Here is an 18202-nt window from a genome sequence, read left to right as displayed (position 1 = left end):
AGAAGGGACGAAATGAGACATAACGCTAGAGAGAAAACCAATCACATTGAGGATTGTTTTACAAGCATGTATATATCCATTTCCATTTTTAAGAAATATCAGTAAGAATTGTGTTAGATGGATGTATCTCAGAATGATACATGACAAATGCACAATCATAATCAAGTAAAGAATCCAAGCTGAAAGCAAGTATTTACATTTTAAATAAGTGTGACCCCTCTCTCTCTCTCTCTCTAAGGATTTTTTTTTAGATTTATACTCAAGACGTCATAGAGGCCTCATAAGAAATAAAAAAAAAAACACGTATGGATTTCATTATTAAAGAATGCATTTAGGAAGAAATGGTTTACTGCGGTTTCAGAGTTTGTTGAGAAAAGGCATAAAAATATTTATTGGGTAAATCTGCATAGCGCGGGCGACTCTAGTGAGTTTACAGAGATCTGCTAAGCCGCAATCAATGCATCATAGACTGAATTATACTCACATTTTAACACTGGATATAGGGACATTCTCACGGAAGGTAAGACAAGGACAACGTATTTTTAAAACTTCATTTGAATTGAAATACATGTATATAAAATGCTTTCATTTTTTTTTTATATATGTTGATACAAAGAATAACATATGAAAACATAAAAAAAATACATATACAGATTTTAACATTTCATTGTTTTTATACAACCATCGAATCTTTATGGTATAAAAACTTAATTCATTATGCTTTTGACATTTGACACAATTTGTGTTATATTTAATGACTTCCCCAGATTTTACTTGTATTTTTACTTTTTACAACATTTCTTTTAACACATCAACCAGCAAAAAAATAATTCTTTAAAACTTTTCTTTTTCATTAATTTTTTGTTTTTTTTTTTGATAATCTTATTTAATTTCATGAAGTATTTGTACCTTTGACAAAATTAATATTAGTTTTCTTTGTTTTTCTTGTCAGTCCACTTATCACAACGAAAGTTATTAAAAATGCATTAAAATCACTTAATCGATGTTGGGGTAACTCTATCAAATGATGTAATTTTTGATGATTTTACACGAAATCCTCACTACGAGGGAGTACTTACTGATCTCATACATTTCATAAGACTTAGGTGCACGCCTATCTATATGCTTTGAGTTCGTTCATGCCATCAAATTAATATCAGAGGAGGAAAATATATTACGCATTTTTGCGCTTTTGGAAGCTTCTTCATATTTTAAAATTGCACTAGATTAGTAAAGACTTTGATGGCATACAAGCTACTTAACTTTATGAGAAATTCTATAAATTGAAACTTCAACTTTTTTCATCTTCAGCATTCCTAATTTCTGTGACATCATAATTTAATTTTTTTTCTATCTAGTAAATGTTTTTATAGTTATAAAATATCTGTTCTATTCAGTGTCGTTAAAGATATTAAAGTGCTACTAATTTTGATTTCATGTATGGACGATAATTCACCATTATAAAACAAAAATCATTTTATTAATTCCTGTTATTATTCTCAGTTTAATTGCATTTATATGTAACGTGTAACGTATTACTTGTTAAGTCTCCAAAATTCCAACATAATTCAATACACAGATCTGTAATTTTGATAAATGCATGATTTAGTTCATGAAAAATATGGATATATCGAACAATATTCAGGTTCAAATGTTAATAAACAATACAAAATTGGATCAGAGCAAACACTGAACTCCAAAACATGCAGGGGTGGGATCAGGTGCCATGGAGGAGTGAGCATCCCCTGCTGATAGGTCACAAACGCTGTGTGTTTTCTGTCATATTCGTGAAACAAGGGAAAATTCCGTGATTTTAATCAGCAGCCATGAACTTCTTTAGCACGACGTGTTGAACGAACATAGAGGATTACTAATTAAAAGTATTACTATTTAAAATTGGGGGCTAATGAGTTCAAGTTTTAAAATATTCCAAAAAGAAAATGACTTCATCATAATTCATGCTTCAAAATTTAGTTATTCGCGTTTCATTGATATATATGCACATGTGTTAACATAACATTAACACGTGTTTTTGGGATAAATCTTATAATTTAATTTTTAAAAATTGTATATCTTACGCTTTAATGATTTAAGTATCTGATATGAAACATTAGAAAATTAGTTATAGGATAACAATTTACAGAGTGAAACAAAAACCTGAAGAAACAAGATGTCGTTGTGAAACACTTATTACCCCGTATTGCAGCTTATGGGGAGGGTTGAAGTTTCTCCAATGCAAGTCAAACTCTAAAAGCACGAAGTCAAAATTGTAGGTATCCAAAGGAAGGTCTTGACACAGGGAATACACCTTTGAAATGAGAAAGCCCTATTACTAACGATTCAGAATTAATGATCAAGGTTAACTTTTTTACAAGTGGGCCAAACTCTAAGGTCAAAGTCAAAAGGTCAAATATTTTTATACCCTGAAAGGTCTTGTCACAGTGAATACACATGTGAAGTATTAAAACCTTAGCACCAACAATTAAAAAGTTATGACCAATGCTAAAATTCGGAATTTTTTGTTAAAATTTGTGAAAACTCCATGGACTAGGTCTCGAGGTCAAAGTGAGTGGTACCCGAAGAAAGGAATTGTCATAAGGAATACATATGTGAAATATGAAAGTCATTGCCCCACCCCCTCAAAAGCCATTGTCGATGATTTTAGGTACAAACATATAGACAGATAGACGGACAAGGCAAGAGCTATATACCCCGATTCTTCGATTACAAGGGTTAATAAAAACAAAAACAACATTTAAGAGTAACTTCTCTTGTTTTTTTTTTCTTTTTGAGTTATTGATTCGTTTTGCGTGTCCAATATACATGTAAGAGAAATCTGGTCAGCCGAACAGCTTAATCAAGAACACAAACATATTAATAAACTGGTCATATGACACCATTTAATAAATAAGTGAAATTAGTGGTACCATTAGCTTAATTATAGATGAAAAAGAATCTGTCAGTTCTAGAGAAAAGAATAATGTATAGCTTTTTAACAATTATCAAATACACTGCATACGATTCAAGCATAGCAGCGGTTTTTTTTGTTGTTGTTAGGAAACAATGTAAATATCACCGACGTATGAATTTCTTAATTCTAGCATCCAGATCCATGTCGGGAAATCAAGTTACCAGTATGTTCAAACATAATCAACAGATTCAAAACCCTTATTCAATTTCACTTTAATGAAATACATCATTAACTGATTTGATGTCATGAAAATCAGGCATTTTTAAAATTATCTTTCAATTTATCAGGGAGAATAACCAATAAACCTCATCTAAAGCATTTGACTTTTTCTAGACTTTTTTTTTATAGAAAGATTGCGTATCCCCAATTTCTAGACTTTTTTGATCAACACATTTGATAGAAAGATTGCTTCACATGCTAATTAAAAGGTTCAGAGCAATGAAATAGAGAGGAACTACCAAAATAAAATAAACTTAATTGTTTTTGACTCATTTTATGATCAACACATTTGAGAATTATCTAACATCTAAGGTTAAAATTAACAAAGTGCTTCACATGCTTTATCGGCAAAGCACATTAAAAGGTTGTATCTTTTTGGTTGACAGAGCAATTCTTGAAATAGATAGAAAATAAATGTCATTAGTTAGGAAACACCATTATGTAAAGAAATGATGAGTTAATTGTTTTTGAAGGAAAACAAAAATACACAATGCACTGGAAATTGTGAATTACCAATAATACACATCACTCTTTATTATGGAACGCCGTCACTGCCTTATAGCAGAACACTTATATTGTATTGTGTCAACCTTCCATTACATTATGTCAACTCTTTATGACATTAACCCACCCTACCATTGCATTGTGTCAACCTTCCGTTACATGATGTCAACTCTTTATGACATTAACCAACACTACTATTGCATTGTGTCAACTTTGCATTACATGATGTCAACTCTTTATGACATTAACCCACACTACTATTGCATTGTGTCAACTTTGCATTACATGATGCCAACTCTTTATGACATTAATCTACACTACTATTCCATTATGTCAACCTTCCGTTACATTATGTCAACTCTTTATGACATTAACCCACACTGCTATTGCATTGTGTCAACCTTCTGTTACATGATGTCAGCTCTTTATGACATTTACTCACAATACTATTGCATTGTGTCAACTTTGCATTACATGATGTCAACTCTTTATGACATTAACCCACATTACTATTGCATTGTGTCAACCTTGCATTACATGATGTCAACTCTTTATGATATTAACCCACACTACTATTACATCGTGTTAACTTTCTTTTACATGATGTCAACTCTTTATGACATTTACACATAGTACAATTATATTTCGTCAACTTGCATTTCGTTGTGTTTACTTTTCATGAGATCTTAGTTTTTATTAACTGATGTGAAAAGCTTATGCCATACTGTGCGCACTCTTCTACATTATGTCGATTCACTATTACGTTATGCGAACACGGGTATCCTCGGCCTTTATATGAGCATAGCGTTATTTCCGCGTTCCGAAAGCGCAAAAAATGGCGGGAGAGAAAACTGTCGTAGAAGTGATTCTCAGCGATTTGGGAATGACATCTTTAAATGAAAACTTTAAGTGACAAATAATTGACAATCTTGAAACGTGCAAAGCCTTAACACTGCGACTGTGAATTATTAAAGTCACGTCGAAATTCAATGGTGTTTACTTTAATCTCATAATTAAATAAATCAAATATTATGAGTCGTGCAGCAATCATTTTTTTCTTTTTATTTTGATTTTTTTTTTAAATAAAAATCTTAAACTTTGTAGGACATTGCATTAGTTTCACAATAAGCTTAGCTGAATTAAGTTGAAAACTTTTTTCTATACTATAAAGCCTTAGAGCTTCTCCGCTTTCCGCCCTTGGTCTCCAACCATATACCCCCCCCCCCCCCTTCTTGTTCAAGATTCCCATACCTGCCACTGATATGTGCCCATGCATGCTTACTAAGGCATATTCAATTGATTTAGATGAGTGACTGATAGATTTTTGTAATAGAATTCTGGCCCTGGAATGATTAAAAAAAAATTACTAACTCCAGTGACGACACGTAGCATCTTTTTTTTGAAAGAGGAGGTCAGCCAGAAAAAATCATTTACCCGAAAAAACCTGACAAGCCAAGAAAAAAAGTCCAAGCCCGAAAATCCTATTTCGGGGAAAGGGGTCCAACTTCGATCAGTCCTATTTTTTTTCCAGATATATTACATTACCCTAGTGGATTATAAACAAAAAGTGGGGCTGGGGGGGGGGGGGCTGTACAGTTTCAATGAACATTACATTTTCTATGTAAAGTTATGTCTGGGAAAAGAGGGAAGTTGATATTATGTGCCTGTAATTTGTCCTAATTAATCAGGACCCCCCCCTTCTTACCAGTCATTAAAACACGGTCGTCAACATTCATTATATACTAGATATACAGCTTTGAGATAATGTATATGTTTTTTAACATCAGGTAATGAACTTTTGGAATCAACATGATAAAGAGTTAACACAATATAAAGATATTTTTAAATCACATAAGAAAGAGTTGACATAACGTAATTATATATCCACATCACGGAATGGAGTTTTGACATAATGTAATAAAGTATTGATGTAATATAAAGATATGTTCACGTTATGTTACACACTTTTTACACCACGTAATAAAGCACTGACATAAAGGTACGATGTGTTCACCTCACATCATGATGCCCTCGCCGTAAAATAAAGATAAATCCATATCACGTAATAATGCTTTGATATAATAGAAATATACACTCTCAAAAAGGAATGGGCTTTTGACTTCATGTAATGATAAGTTTAATTATAAACACAATTTACTTGACGTAATGCAATTTTGACCTCACATATTAAAGAAATGAAATGATGTAAAGAAAAATTCATATCATGCAATAAAGTTTTAACACAATGTAAACACATTATCACTTCACATAATGAATTTTTTACTTCAAGTTATGAAGTGCTGACATATTGAAAGGATGTATTTACTTCATGTAATGCAGCATTGACATGATGTTAAGATATATTTACATCATCTCATAAAAAATGGACATAACGTAAAGATATGTTCACATCACGTAATGATAAATTGACATAATAAATGCATAGTTGTATGCTATAAGGCAGTGATGGCGTTCCATACTTTATACTACATCAAAATTCATTTATAAGCTTACAAAATAAAACACTTTTATGACAAAGAGTGTTATTACCCAGATCAAAAGTTGTGAAAAAATCAGTAATATGGTAAGAAGTAAATACTAATAAGCATTAAGTATACATGCAGCCACTTGCATTTGGTTTTTTTTTTTTTAGCTCAAATGCAATGTTAATTGAAATGTTTTTTTTTTCTAAGTCATCATTCAAATACTAGCAATATAAAGATATTATGACAGTGCGTAAGATGATGGCTTTTCCAATAAATAAGTGCTATTTTTAAGATAAGGTCTAATGATTTGTTTAGTTATTAAATGCAATATTCTGTCAATCCTACAGTAGGTATTATTTGTGATGAAGCATTTAAAAAGATATACTGTGATTAACATTTTTCAGTACAAAACAATCTAGACACATAAACTGCATATCCAGTTATCATACAAACATGAACCAACCTGTACGAAATGTGACCACAATATAAAGATAAGATTAAATTTGAAGTAAATAATAATTAGTCTAAGAACTTATAAATCCCCTCTAAAAGATTACCAGGCACTTAAGTTATATATTTGTGCAATAGCATGCTATGAAGGCTCACTTAGTGAACTGCTTAAAGACGCCTACACATGGTTTATAAGTTTACGTTCAATGGGTCCAATGCTAATATTGAACTAAAATCACCCAAAAGCTCTATTGTTATGATTTAAAATATAGTTTGCTATCCTATTTTGCTACACTATACAGCAGAATTTAGGATTCAGTAGCATAACGCTGATTGCAATTGATTGTTGGCTTTCGAACCAAACACTGCGCACGAAAATGAAAATGAAAAATTTGAAAGATAACGATCAGTGATATAGATATAAAAAAATTCTACAAACAATACAAATCAGTAAGCAGTGGGAAAAAGCATGGAACCCCCTCCCCTCCCCGACAGTAATTCTAGAAATGAGATATTAACAAGGAGGAGTAAGCATTCCCTGATGATCTGCCACACACGCAGTGAGTTCTGTGTTTTCATCGGACAGGTGGATTATTATATACATAGTCTAATCAAGTTTAGAATGCCTAACAATTTGCATGAAATGCGTCAGACAAAATGGGACATAATGATAGGTTATATTTGCTAACAATATCATTAAGCAACTATTAAAGAATTAACGAATAACTGACTTTAAATGAGGTTGGCGAAATCATTTTAACATCTACTTAAATGCATTTCTCTCTACATATAGCCTGCATCGTTTTGAAATTCATTCCTCGTACTGAAAACACACTCATCATGAGTATCAAACAAGTCTGGAGACATTAACATCATTTGTACATGTAGGTGAAAGTGGAATGTAACCATATATATGAAAAAGGAAAATTGACGATGGAAAAGATGATCTATTCTGTCATAAAAATTAGATGTAAGTAAGCACTTATCGTAGTCAATACAAATGTCCAAATGTGAAACAGATGTTGAAAATTTTTTTTAAAAAAGACTTTATAATAGGAATGAATTTTTTCGCCAACTGAAAGACCGAAGAAATTAAATGTTAGTTGATTAATTGAAGAAGTATGTTTATAGTTGTGGTTTATGTTTACTGTCGTTTTGCATGCGAAACATACGAATATGTTACCATTCATTTCCAGTGTATTATGTACTTCCGTCTACCTCTTTGCAAAAAATACCCTAATAACACCAAATTATGTATGAACTGTGCAATGTCAGGAACATCTGTCTATATTATCCGAGGTCAAATCAGCGTCTCTATGTTTTTACTATATAAAGTCTTAATAATTAAACATATGTAATAATCCTATTGTTAGCATATGTTGCTCCGTCTTTTACGAATGCTTATCTATCTTATGAAACACTAGGGAATAGTTAAATGATCTTTAAACTTATTGTGTACATGGCTTTTGTGCCCTAAATTTGATCCTTATCAAAGCATAATAAAACAAAGCAGCATTGCGTGTTAGCATCCACGAACGCGCATGCTTAGATTACAATTTGTCCCTTTACGAGAAGATGCTATGATCCATGGCGCCATTATCGACAAATAAGTGAATTCTATGTGGGGACCTGCAATAAAAAAAGAATGGTGTTTATCTTCAGTATGTTGTATTTTCTTGTCTTTGATCTCCTATAAGATTGTCTTTATAATTGATAAACCATCTAGCAAAGAAGACACAGAAAAGACAATCAATGAGATCATTTTCTTATTGGTCCCTTGGCTTGATAAGAATTTTTAATCATATATCATAAACTTAGATTTCCCTCTCATTTTGGAAAATAGAATAGATGAATGCATGTGTGTACATGTATGGTTATTCTGAAAAAATATTCCTAAAAGGTAAGAATATAAAAGTAAGGTCAGTTGAAAGTAAAATTTAAAGTTTGGGATTTAATATCATTTTCTTTGTGCAAGACTTGGAAAGTAAAGATTAAAAATTTTGGAAATTAATTTCATGAAAGAATAAAAAAAATGACATAAAATCTGATCATGAAGGTTGAACAACTGTAAATATATTAAATGTTGAGAACAGTGTTTTTTGTTTGTAAAAGCAAGAACTTAATGAAATTCTTGTTTAGAATAAAAGTTAACATCGTATATGATGATAATGAATGCAAGAATGCAAGATTTACACATCAAAATCGAATAATACTCACTAAAGATTTCATTTGAAGTTAAAGAATTCAAGTGTTTTTTTGGTTTTGGTAAGATGATACATTAGAGATAAGATTGTTCTTTTGTTTTCTTACGTAATGAATTACAGGACTAAACATAAGATTATTCTGACCATTATTTACACACTGAATTGTCGGAATCCGTTAATTCTTGATCATAAGAATGAGCACAAAGCGAGTGTGACCATTTGGCAGGGGATGTTAAGTCCTCTCTGGCTTCTGATCCCACCTCTGATGTTTGAGTGATCCATGTTTGCTCTGATACTGCTTTGTATTGTTTGATGGCCTTTTGAGCTCGACTACAGTTCGTTATATCTATATATTTCATCTTAAGGGTTTTGAATAAAATCACATTTATATTTCAGTTTTTCAATACTATTTAACTAGAGGTACTGTGAGCACTGAACTCACTAAATGATATCCTCTTCCGCCTCCAATATGGTTGTAATGGGTCCATATTTTTTTCTTGGAAATAAGTGTCGGATCAAAAAGTAAAATAGGTGGTTGCATTATGTAATGAATCTCTGAAATTAACATTTAATTTTATTCAGTGGTCTAGGAGGAGTTGCGAGTAATATATGGGTACCCTAGCTTCAATATTATAGAAAAATTTGTGTCAATGTTTTGTTATGAGATACACGACGAATGTTTCACATCATAGATAAAAATAATAGGAGTTGCACAACGGCATTATGTAATAAAGAATTTGTGAATATCTCCTTGAATTTCATTTAGTTGTATAAGAGGGGTTACGGATAGGAGATGGGCACCCCAAAGCGTAACAAATGGACGGACGAACGGACGGAAATCCCGATCACTATATACCTAGCTCCCACTTTTTAAACGGGGGTATAAATCTACGAAGGTAAAAGGAACTTTACAGCTAGAATTCTATCTATTGTAATTAAAGCTCCAACTCAAGTTAATGGTTCATGAAAGAAACAAGTCGGCGTTTACATAGGATGAAACTCTATTTTATGGATAACTTTTCTCATAATATCAATTTCTAATTTTTAAAAAAATATTTGTATTAAAGATATTATGAAGAATGTTTTCGTTTTATTGTGCAAAGCGTCATTTTGTTTTATAATATTTATACTGTAAAATAAGCAATCCAAGATAAAATTCACATTTTAATCATTAGAATTAGCGTTATTTTTTTATTTTATTACTAAAGGATCGATAAAGCATTGGCAAAGAATTCCGTCCTTTATGATCAGCTTTGAGAAGGAAGTGCAAAGACTAATTGGTACAACCAACTTCCCTTCCATATTCATTCATCTTTTGCAGTATCCACATATATTTAACGGATATGCACCAATCCAAAAAGCATTGAAAAGTAATAAATGAGTGTTTTGCCTTCACATTTACAATGGTGACAAGATTTTTTTTTTTATCATTTTGCGCTTTAAATAAGCAAGAAACCTTGAAAAGGCGAGCTGCATGAAAAGTGCTTCCTAAAGCCATCAACTAAAATCGTGTTCTTTGTCAGAGATGTATCCATTGCTCCTCATATTAAACAAAGTTTTTGTGTACATTTACAGTGTAATCATACTTGATACTCAACTTCGAAATAGCAACGAAATATGGACAGAAAAAATTTGTGATTCCGACCATGTATGTGTTAACAATATTAATGCAACATTTTTTATTAAACAGAATAACTTTTCAGTACAAGCCAATTTAGATCATTTTTTTAGATATGTGTTTAACCAAAATGCAATACAAAAATGATAACCTTGATTATAATGTTCCTTCCGGCGAGGCTAGGTGTCCTCCACGACATAATGAAGAATTGTGGGAAATTAATAGAATCAGCTACATTTAAGCGGACGCAGTCAAAAATTATGTTTACTTGGTTGATCACTTATTTACAAAATTACTGCCCAAAGGCCTCTAAGATAGACTGTTTGTGTTGTATTTGTGCCATCAATTATCAAAAGTTATCAATTTTGCTCAGTTATCCTGGATCATAGTAAATTACGTCATGGAAGTTCATTCAAGTAAAAAAAAAAGAGGTCCGTTTTATATCGATACGTTATTTTGAAATAATTGTTCTCTGCCACCCCAAATCATAATGTACGGAAATTTTTATATATTAATCAAATTGCAATAGATAACAAATCACGTCAATGAACTAATATACTGACGCATGAGATTTTAGATAAATCACTTTTTTCAGATCAGCATTCAAAACGTATTGTGTGTAAATGTACAAATTTTGTCATGATATATTAAACTAATTTGCGAGACCAAGTACCTGGTAAACATTTTTTTTTTTGGTTCAGTATATTTTCATAGCAAAGGTTTGTTGTTTATATTTTAAAAGTTGTTAAAAATCTCATTAACTAATGTAAGAATGAACAACCAGATACATATAGCATACTTTAGTAGAGGAATTGATCAACTTATATTCATAGATAAAACATAGAGATAAAGAGAAAGATATTGATACTTAAACGTAAATCCATCTTAAAAAAAATAATTATATATGTTTGGCCATAGATCTAAACTTGGTTCATGGTTTGGCTAAAGTCCATTATATATAATTACATGTGTCATTGATTGGCGTCCACCGTTAGAAAATAATTACATCTATTTATGTCCTTCATATTAGAGTAATTACAAATACTGTTGGAAAAACATCAGCCATGAGTAACTGGACAACGGTGCATTCGTATCTTGAAAATCGTAACAAGATCAAATCTGCATGTGATATTAATTGAATCAAGTGAAGTTAAACTCTATCTTAACGTATGCCAAATCTCTCTCATCTAAATAAGACGTAAAACTGATATGACGGCCTATATTTTTGACCAAATTCATTCGGAGGAAAATGAAAAAAAAAAAATACTGACCCTTTATTATGGCATATTTATTCACACTCTCATTTTAGAGAGATTCTCTTAAAAAATAGAGATATCTCTCAACTTAAAGAGATATCTCTCAACTTATCTCTATGCTCTTAAACTATACTTAGAGAGATATCTCTTTTCATTAGAGAGATATCTCTTCCACTTGAAAAGATATCTCTTTCTCCTTTAGAGATATCTCTTTCGTGAAAAGAGATATCTCTAAACATTAAAGAGATATCTCTTTCACCTAGAGAGATATCTCTTTTAATTTTGGAGATATCTTTCCAAGTTAAAGAGATATCTCTTTAAGTAAAAGAGATATCTCTTTTAGTTTATCTTAAGAGATATCTCTTAAAGTGAAAGAGATATCTTTCAAAAGTGTTTAAAAGAGATATCTCTCAAGCAAAAAGAGATATCTCTTTGTTGCAAAGAGATATCTCACTTCATATTTTTTATTCAAATTCCATTTCAAATGACTTCTCCCTGTACTGGAAGTAAGCTTTATATTGACGCCATTAGAAGTTGATTATTTCATAAGAGAGTGAGATTATATATATGCTTACTTTCGTTTTCCTGAATATTAAACTTTTAACATTTTTATCAACAAAATTACCATTATTATTTGTTGTTTCAAGTAAAGGATTTATAGCATTTTTGTCTACAGTTCATGTATTATTCTGGTAATGCTAATTAATTGCTCAGTCTTTTTTCTTATAACAATCAAAACTATTGAGGAGACTTTACTTCCTGTTTCGCTTTCGTTTTAAAGTGGAGAATTTTTTCTGCATCACGTTCTCTTTCATTGAGATATCTCTTTAATAAGGATATCTCTTTTTGAAAATCTAAAGAGATATCTCTCTACATTTATATCTCTCTGGGTGTAAAGAGATCAAATATAGCAAAGAGATATCTCTCTTTCAAAAAGAGAAAAAGAAAAAACTTCAAGATATCTCTTTTCGTCAAAGAGATATCTCTATGAGCTAGAGAGAAAGAGAAATTTTTATATGTGTTTACACAAGAGAGATTTCCCTTATCTGCGTATTGGCGTTATCGAGTTTATGATGCATGTAGAGTAAAGACACCACTTTCCCCCCTCTAACAGCTCTTAAAATTGATTATCTTTTGATGGAAAGATTTTTTGCTGGTAAAACAGTAAATTCAAAATTAAATTGATACAAATGTGAACACAAAATATTAGCAAAGAGAAGAAAAAAAATTAGTGTGTTTAAAATGTCAGGTGAAGAAGAGTATAAGCAAAGCAGTCATCAAGCTGAAAAGCCTTAATAAACAATCCAATGTCAGAGGTGGAATCAGGTGCATTAGAGGAGAAAACTTCCCCTATCGATCTGTCACTGTGTGTACCCGCTGTCTTGATTAAATAAACGGATAAATCCAAAAGAAGATGGGGGGGGGGGATAAGGCGGACGAAGTGCCTATATAGTGCGACAGATAAGAAGTGAAGAGTTAAATCTCCATTACATCCAAATTTTATTTGATATTTCATCTAAGGTTCAAGTATACTTAATGTAAAATCCCTACAATTTACAAAAATCCTAGAAAGACTGAAAATATTTGCTTATGAAAAAGCATACACACACTAAAAAGAACAAAAACGATCATTTTCTCATACTTTAACAATTTCTTTTATTATGGATGGATCTTCGCTCCATTTTTTTTGAAAGATAATCCTAAAAGTTTGCAATAAAATATACATTTTTTTGGTTTACAAAAACATGGAGCGAAGACCCACTATACCTTAAAAGTACAATGACAAAACAGTTGCAGTCTTTCAAATACTTCAATCCCTTAAGTCAAGGTGTGATTTAAATGCCCCATGAGCCGTGTAGCAATTTATTGCACTAGACTCAAAAAATCCGGGTTTTTATTACTCCCCAAAAATATCATCTTATGTTTTTATCAAAGAAAAATTTTCTACGAGATTTTTTTTTCGCTCAGAAAAGTTTTTTCTCTCATAATTTCATAAATTTAATAATTAGAAGTTAATCTAAATACTCAATTTACATATCGTACATGATTTCTTAATGTCCGACGTTAAAGGCATTCTGTCCGCCTTGTTCAACCATCTTCTTTGTTAATTATGAAGATAAGGGTCATAAAATTTTTATTAAAAACGTTAATTTGATAACCAGTATACAAGTACAGTCTTTCAAATAAATGTTGTAATATGACTCAATTTACCAAGAAAAAAATCCTCTCCTCCATTTTATCAAAGATATTCAAAGGAAGGTTTTTTCTAAGAATTTTAAGTTAAGTAAAAAAGAGTTCTTGCTGTTAATGCTTGTTTCTATTTTCAAGTTTTATAGTAGTTTAGCCTAACAGGAGGTATTTGTAAAATATTTGTATATTTATCAAAAGTCCTAAACGATTATTTTATGATGAAAAGATTGCATACGTTATACCATGAAAAAGAACTCACAGAACTTGCACAGTGGAATATAAAATTCTTTACGATATATTAAGCGATCGCATTTTTTTAACTTCCCAAAAGATTTTGGTTTCAAAAGAGAAAAAGACATCAAGCACACTAAAGGGTTATAAATCCTTAATTATTTTCCCATGAAATATAAATGTAATTGACTTTTTACAAAAAACTATGCCATTGAAATATAAGAACTAAATTTCAGTTCCGTGATTTGAGATATGGATATAATTGAAAACGTACCTCCTTGCCATAATGCTTTTGTGTTAAATTATTTGGGAGTTTCTGGAATGAAATCTTCTAAACTTTCTCTCATTGTTGAGTAATATAAAAGATATAAATCAAAGAAATTTTACCTCTTGGTAATTATTTTTATTATATTAAGATCTAATTAGGCTAAAGGTTATTCTCTTGAGACTCTAAGACTGATCGTTTACGTAGGTAGTCATTACATAAAAGACCATAAAGCACATGATATAAAATTCAAAAGAAACGTTAATCACTTTGGCAATTTATTTTATCGATATTCTATCCAAACATTTAACGCCTTACTGCAGAAAATATTACGAACTAATGAGTAATGACGTAGTGTATACATTTCGATATTTTGGTTTGAATTTTTTCAAAAAGTTTTCATATTTTTATATTAAATGTGTTTGTCTTTTTAAAGATAAGATTAGGAAATAGCACTGACAAGGACATTTTGATAATAGTGTATAGCTTTTGGTTTTGCAGTGTACTATGAATACTAGTATATGATTGAAGAATTTAGCAAGGTAACTTCATGCATTTTTTCGTGCAAGGTAAACGCGATTTTAAAACAACAAATATTCTTAACTTATTTATTATCTTTAATCATAAGGTTGAATAACATACAGAGTTATACAGGAATTTCGAATAGGTTATTGTAATATTGGCTCCTTTTGCGTTTTAAAGCACCTACATTTAAAAATGTTATTTTTCAACATGTGTTTTTTGGTCAAATTTGTGTTTTTTGATTATTGGGTAATTGCATGTCATGCTATTCTTTAATTTTTGGAGACCGCTAACCAGATCTATATACAAATAATAGAGGAACGAATCCGTAAAATTAAATAAATTTCATATGCTACCATTGTGTCATTTATAAATGACTTATTTCCAACTATACTCATTCTGGGTTTGTCTTTGCTTACTGAAAAAATGACGGACATACTATTTTAAATGTTCAAGCTTATCATATTGGGGGTATAAACACTATTTTTCTAAAAGAAAAACCGTAGGAGATATAATTTCTCAACAAATTCAACTTTTTAAGTCACCAGCACGCTCTATTGCATTTATGAGAAGCGATAATAACATTTGCAATATTAATGCATATTGAATTAAAATATTTGTTTTGAACTTCATGCATTTTCTTTTTCATAAATTATTTTCCTACTGATCAGTGATACTGCAATAACAAGAACGCATTTAAACGTTAAATCCTTTATACAGAAAAAAAGGAACATCGCAATTAAACAAAACTTGCGCTTACTAATCGTATTTTTATTTCGTTATGGTCTGTTCATATAATTAGGATGACAAAACAAAAGTGCAAATACATTGTGAAAATAACAATGTTTATGCCCTTTGAAGTGGTCAGTTGAACCATTTAACGTCTTAACAAGATTAATTACACCTGTTCGATATATTGAAATACAAACTCATGTTTTGTTTCATTTGCAGGTGGAGAGGATACAGAACACCTGTTAAAGACGTATCTAAAATGAACCGATAATCCAGTTTGATTTTGAAAATGGCATAACATGGCATTGTTCCGAATGAAAATCGCACCAAGCATCTGCTTCGCCTGATTCCTTCATAAAAACGACTCGTATTATATGTAGTTACAAGCATGGAAGATTTTGATCATTTTCATCAGCAAATTGAAGATTTTCTTAGCGAGTTTAAAAACAAATCGAAAAACCTCTCCGCTGTTGCTGCGTTTAACTTACATATAAAGACTACAGCAAACGATACAAATGTGACGAAAATCGAGAACGACTCAAATAAACATGTCGTCGGAAACATCATTTTGATAACAGCATATACCATTTTGATGTGCATTTCCTTATTTGGAAATAGTATTGTCTGTTACGTCATCGTTCGTAATAGAAGAATGTATACCGTGACCAATTTTTTCATCGCCAATATGGCAATATCGGATCTGTTTGTCACATGTTTCAATGTTCCATTTAACATTGCAAGACATTTACTTGATGAATGGCCATTTGGAGATTTTATATGCCATCTGATGAATTTCTCATTGATGATATCAGTGTATGTATCCACATTTACGCTGACCGCCATCGCACTAGATCGTCAATATGTTCTTCTTTATCCGCTAAAGCCTAGAATAACCAAACGTTCAGGATTAATCATTTTGGCCTTTATATGGGTAATATCTTTTCTCTTGTCATTGCCGTATGGAATTTATACTGAAGTGTCCGAGGTCAACTTCCTGTTAAGAAGAGTGAAAAGATGCAGATCTAATTTTCCGGAACCGAAAGAAGAGTTTGAGAAGACATTGACTATAACAACAACAATTATACAATATTTTATTCCCTTAACCATCATAGGGGTTTCATACGGACGGATAGTGAGGAAGTTATGGCGCAGAACCCATCTTGGCGCAGTCACGCACTCACAACAACGATCTCAAAATAAGGCAAAACGCAAAAGTATAAAACTATTAATAACAGTGGTGGTTGTATTTGCGCTTTGTTGGATGCCCTTGAATTTATATCATATACTGACCGATTTTCATCCTAATACCAGCGTCTTTCAATACAACAGTACAGCGTTCTTTGTTTTTCATTGGATAGCCATCAGCAGCACGTGCTACAACCCTTTCGTTTATTGCTGGATGAACGAATCATTTCGAAAAGAGGTAAAGTCCTGTATAGATGTTTGTTTCAGATCTTGTCAATCAGATCCTGGAAACAACAAAAATGGTTTCTTGAGCCGGAGAAATTTCTTTAATCGGTACAGTCTGAAAACAATGTCGACGATTTTACGACCAAGTTCCACCTTCAGTACCATTCCGTATTCTACCAAATCCTGTCTAGATTCCTCAGGCAAATCCAAGGACGACATTCCTTTGTTTGAGACGAATCACACTGTGTTTTCAGATATTTCAAATACATAACCCGGTTCTTGTTAAACTTTCCCACGAAATATTCCATCCAATTTTATTCCATGTTTACAGCTTTGTTAAAAATGAAGAAATTGTATGTTTCTGTTGACCATTTAACGGTAGAGGTGTCCTGTTCTGTCTCATTACTTCTCTTTTAATCAATGTTTGTATAAAAACTGCAAATATGTTGCTTGTCTATGTGTTATTTTTCATTAGTCTGAATTTTCTTTTTCGAAGTGCCGTGGCGATCTTACTCGAGAGGAAACATCAAATATCCTTAGAGCCAGACAGTTTTCCATGGTTCGGATGGCTTCTGTTGTACGTGAGGGCACTTTTGATCCAACATGTCTACCCCTCCGACAAATCCATGGTTCTTCAAGAGAATGTGATCCATGCCTGTTAGCATATTTGACGTATTTAGATATACATGTATGAAACTTTGTTTTTTTTCCATGCTTGGTAGTCAAGTTTCTTCTTTAAAACCACAGCATTTGTTATTATCTCTTTCTATTTTTGTGAATAATTATATAATTTCAAACGTCATTATTTTCATTTTGTTTTTTTTCTTTAAGCCCAATGCATTCAAAGAAAATGAAACTTTGAGTTGAAAAATTGAATCATATAACAGAATCAAAGGAATCATGGAGAGGCAGATTGTCCCATATTTTAATTTCCCTGAAATATATGGAGATAATGAACAGTATTAAAGATCAAAAGTCCATTCCCTGCTGCCGACCGGTCAGACCCGCTGTGTCACGTGCTCCTTGTCAAGATCAGGAAATAACGGAGAAATACGTCGTCAATTCTGTGTTTAAAAATGTACTAACAATTATTTTGCAAAACGTCAGTCAGCATTTGACTCAATGATAAATTGTATTTGCTGAC

The 18202-nt window shown here is 31.5% G+C and overlaps 1 protein-coding gene across 2 annotated transcripts; it reads left to right on the top strand.

Moving 5' to 3' along the window:
* Positions 1-340: 340 nt before the first annotated feature.
* Positions 341-17785, top strand: LOC134262430 (G-protein coupled receptor 83-like). Of its 2 annotated transcripts, XM_062744824.1 has the most exons (3): positions 341-520; positions 15868-17071; positions 17555-17785. In XM_062744824.1, exons 2-3 carry the CDS (start codon positions 16037-16039, stop codon positions 17750-17752), a joined length of 1233 nt encoding a protein of 410 aa, XP_062600808.1. In that variant the 5' UTR covers positions 341-520; positions 15868-16036; the 3' UTR covers positions 17753-17785. The 2 variants fall into 2 exon arrangements, with proteins under 2 accessions (XP_062600808.1, XP_062600807.1); XM_062744823.1 differs by lacking the exon at positions 17555-17785 and having other exon boundaries at positions 15868-17497.
* Positions 17786-18202: the final 417 nt, after the last annotated feature.

Source organism: Saccostrea cucullata, unplaced genomic scaffold (assembly GCF_032062105.1).
Source record: "Saccostrea cucullata isolate Sc308-1 unplaced genomic scaffold, CSIRO_AGI_Scuc_v1 ctg2100, whole genome shotgun sequence".
Taxonomy (NCBI): Eukaryota; Metazoa; Mollusca; class Bivalvia; order Ostreida; family Ostreidae; genus Saccostrea; species Saccostrea cuccullata.
The sequence above is the reverse complement of the archived record's forward strand: the minus strand, read 5'-3'. Positions and strand labels throughout refer to the sequence as shown.

Coding starts and splice junctions, on each gene's coding strand:
- LOC134262430 (XM_062744823.1), top strand. CDS start 16,037: ATGGAAGATTTTGATCATTTTCATCAGCAAATTGAAGATTTTCTTAGC.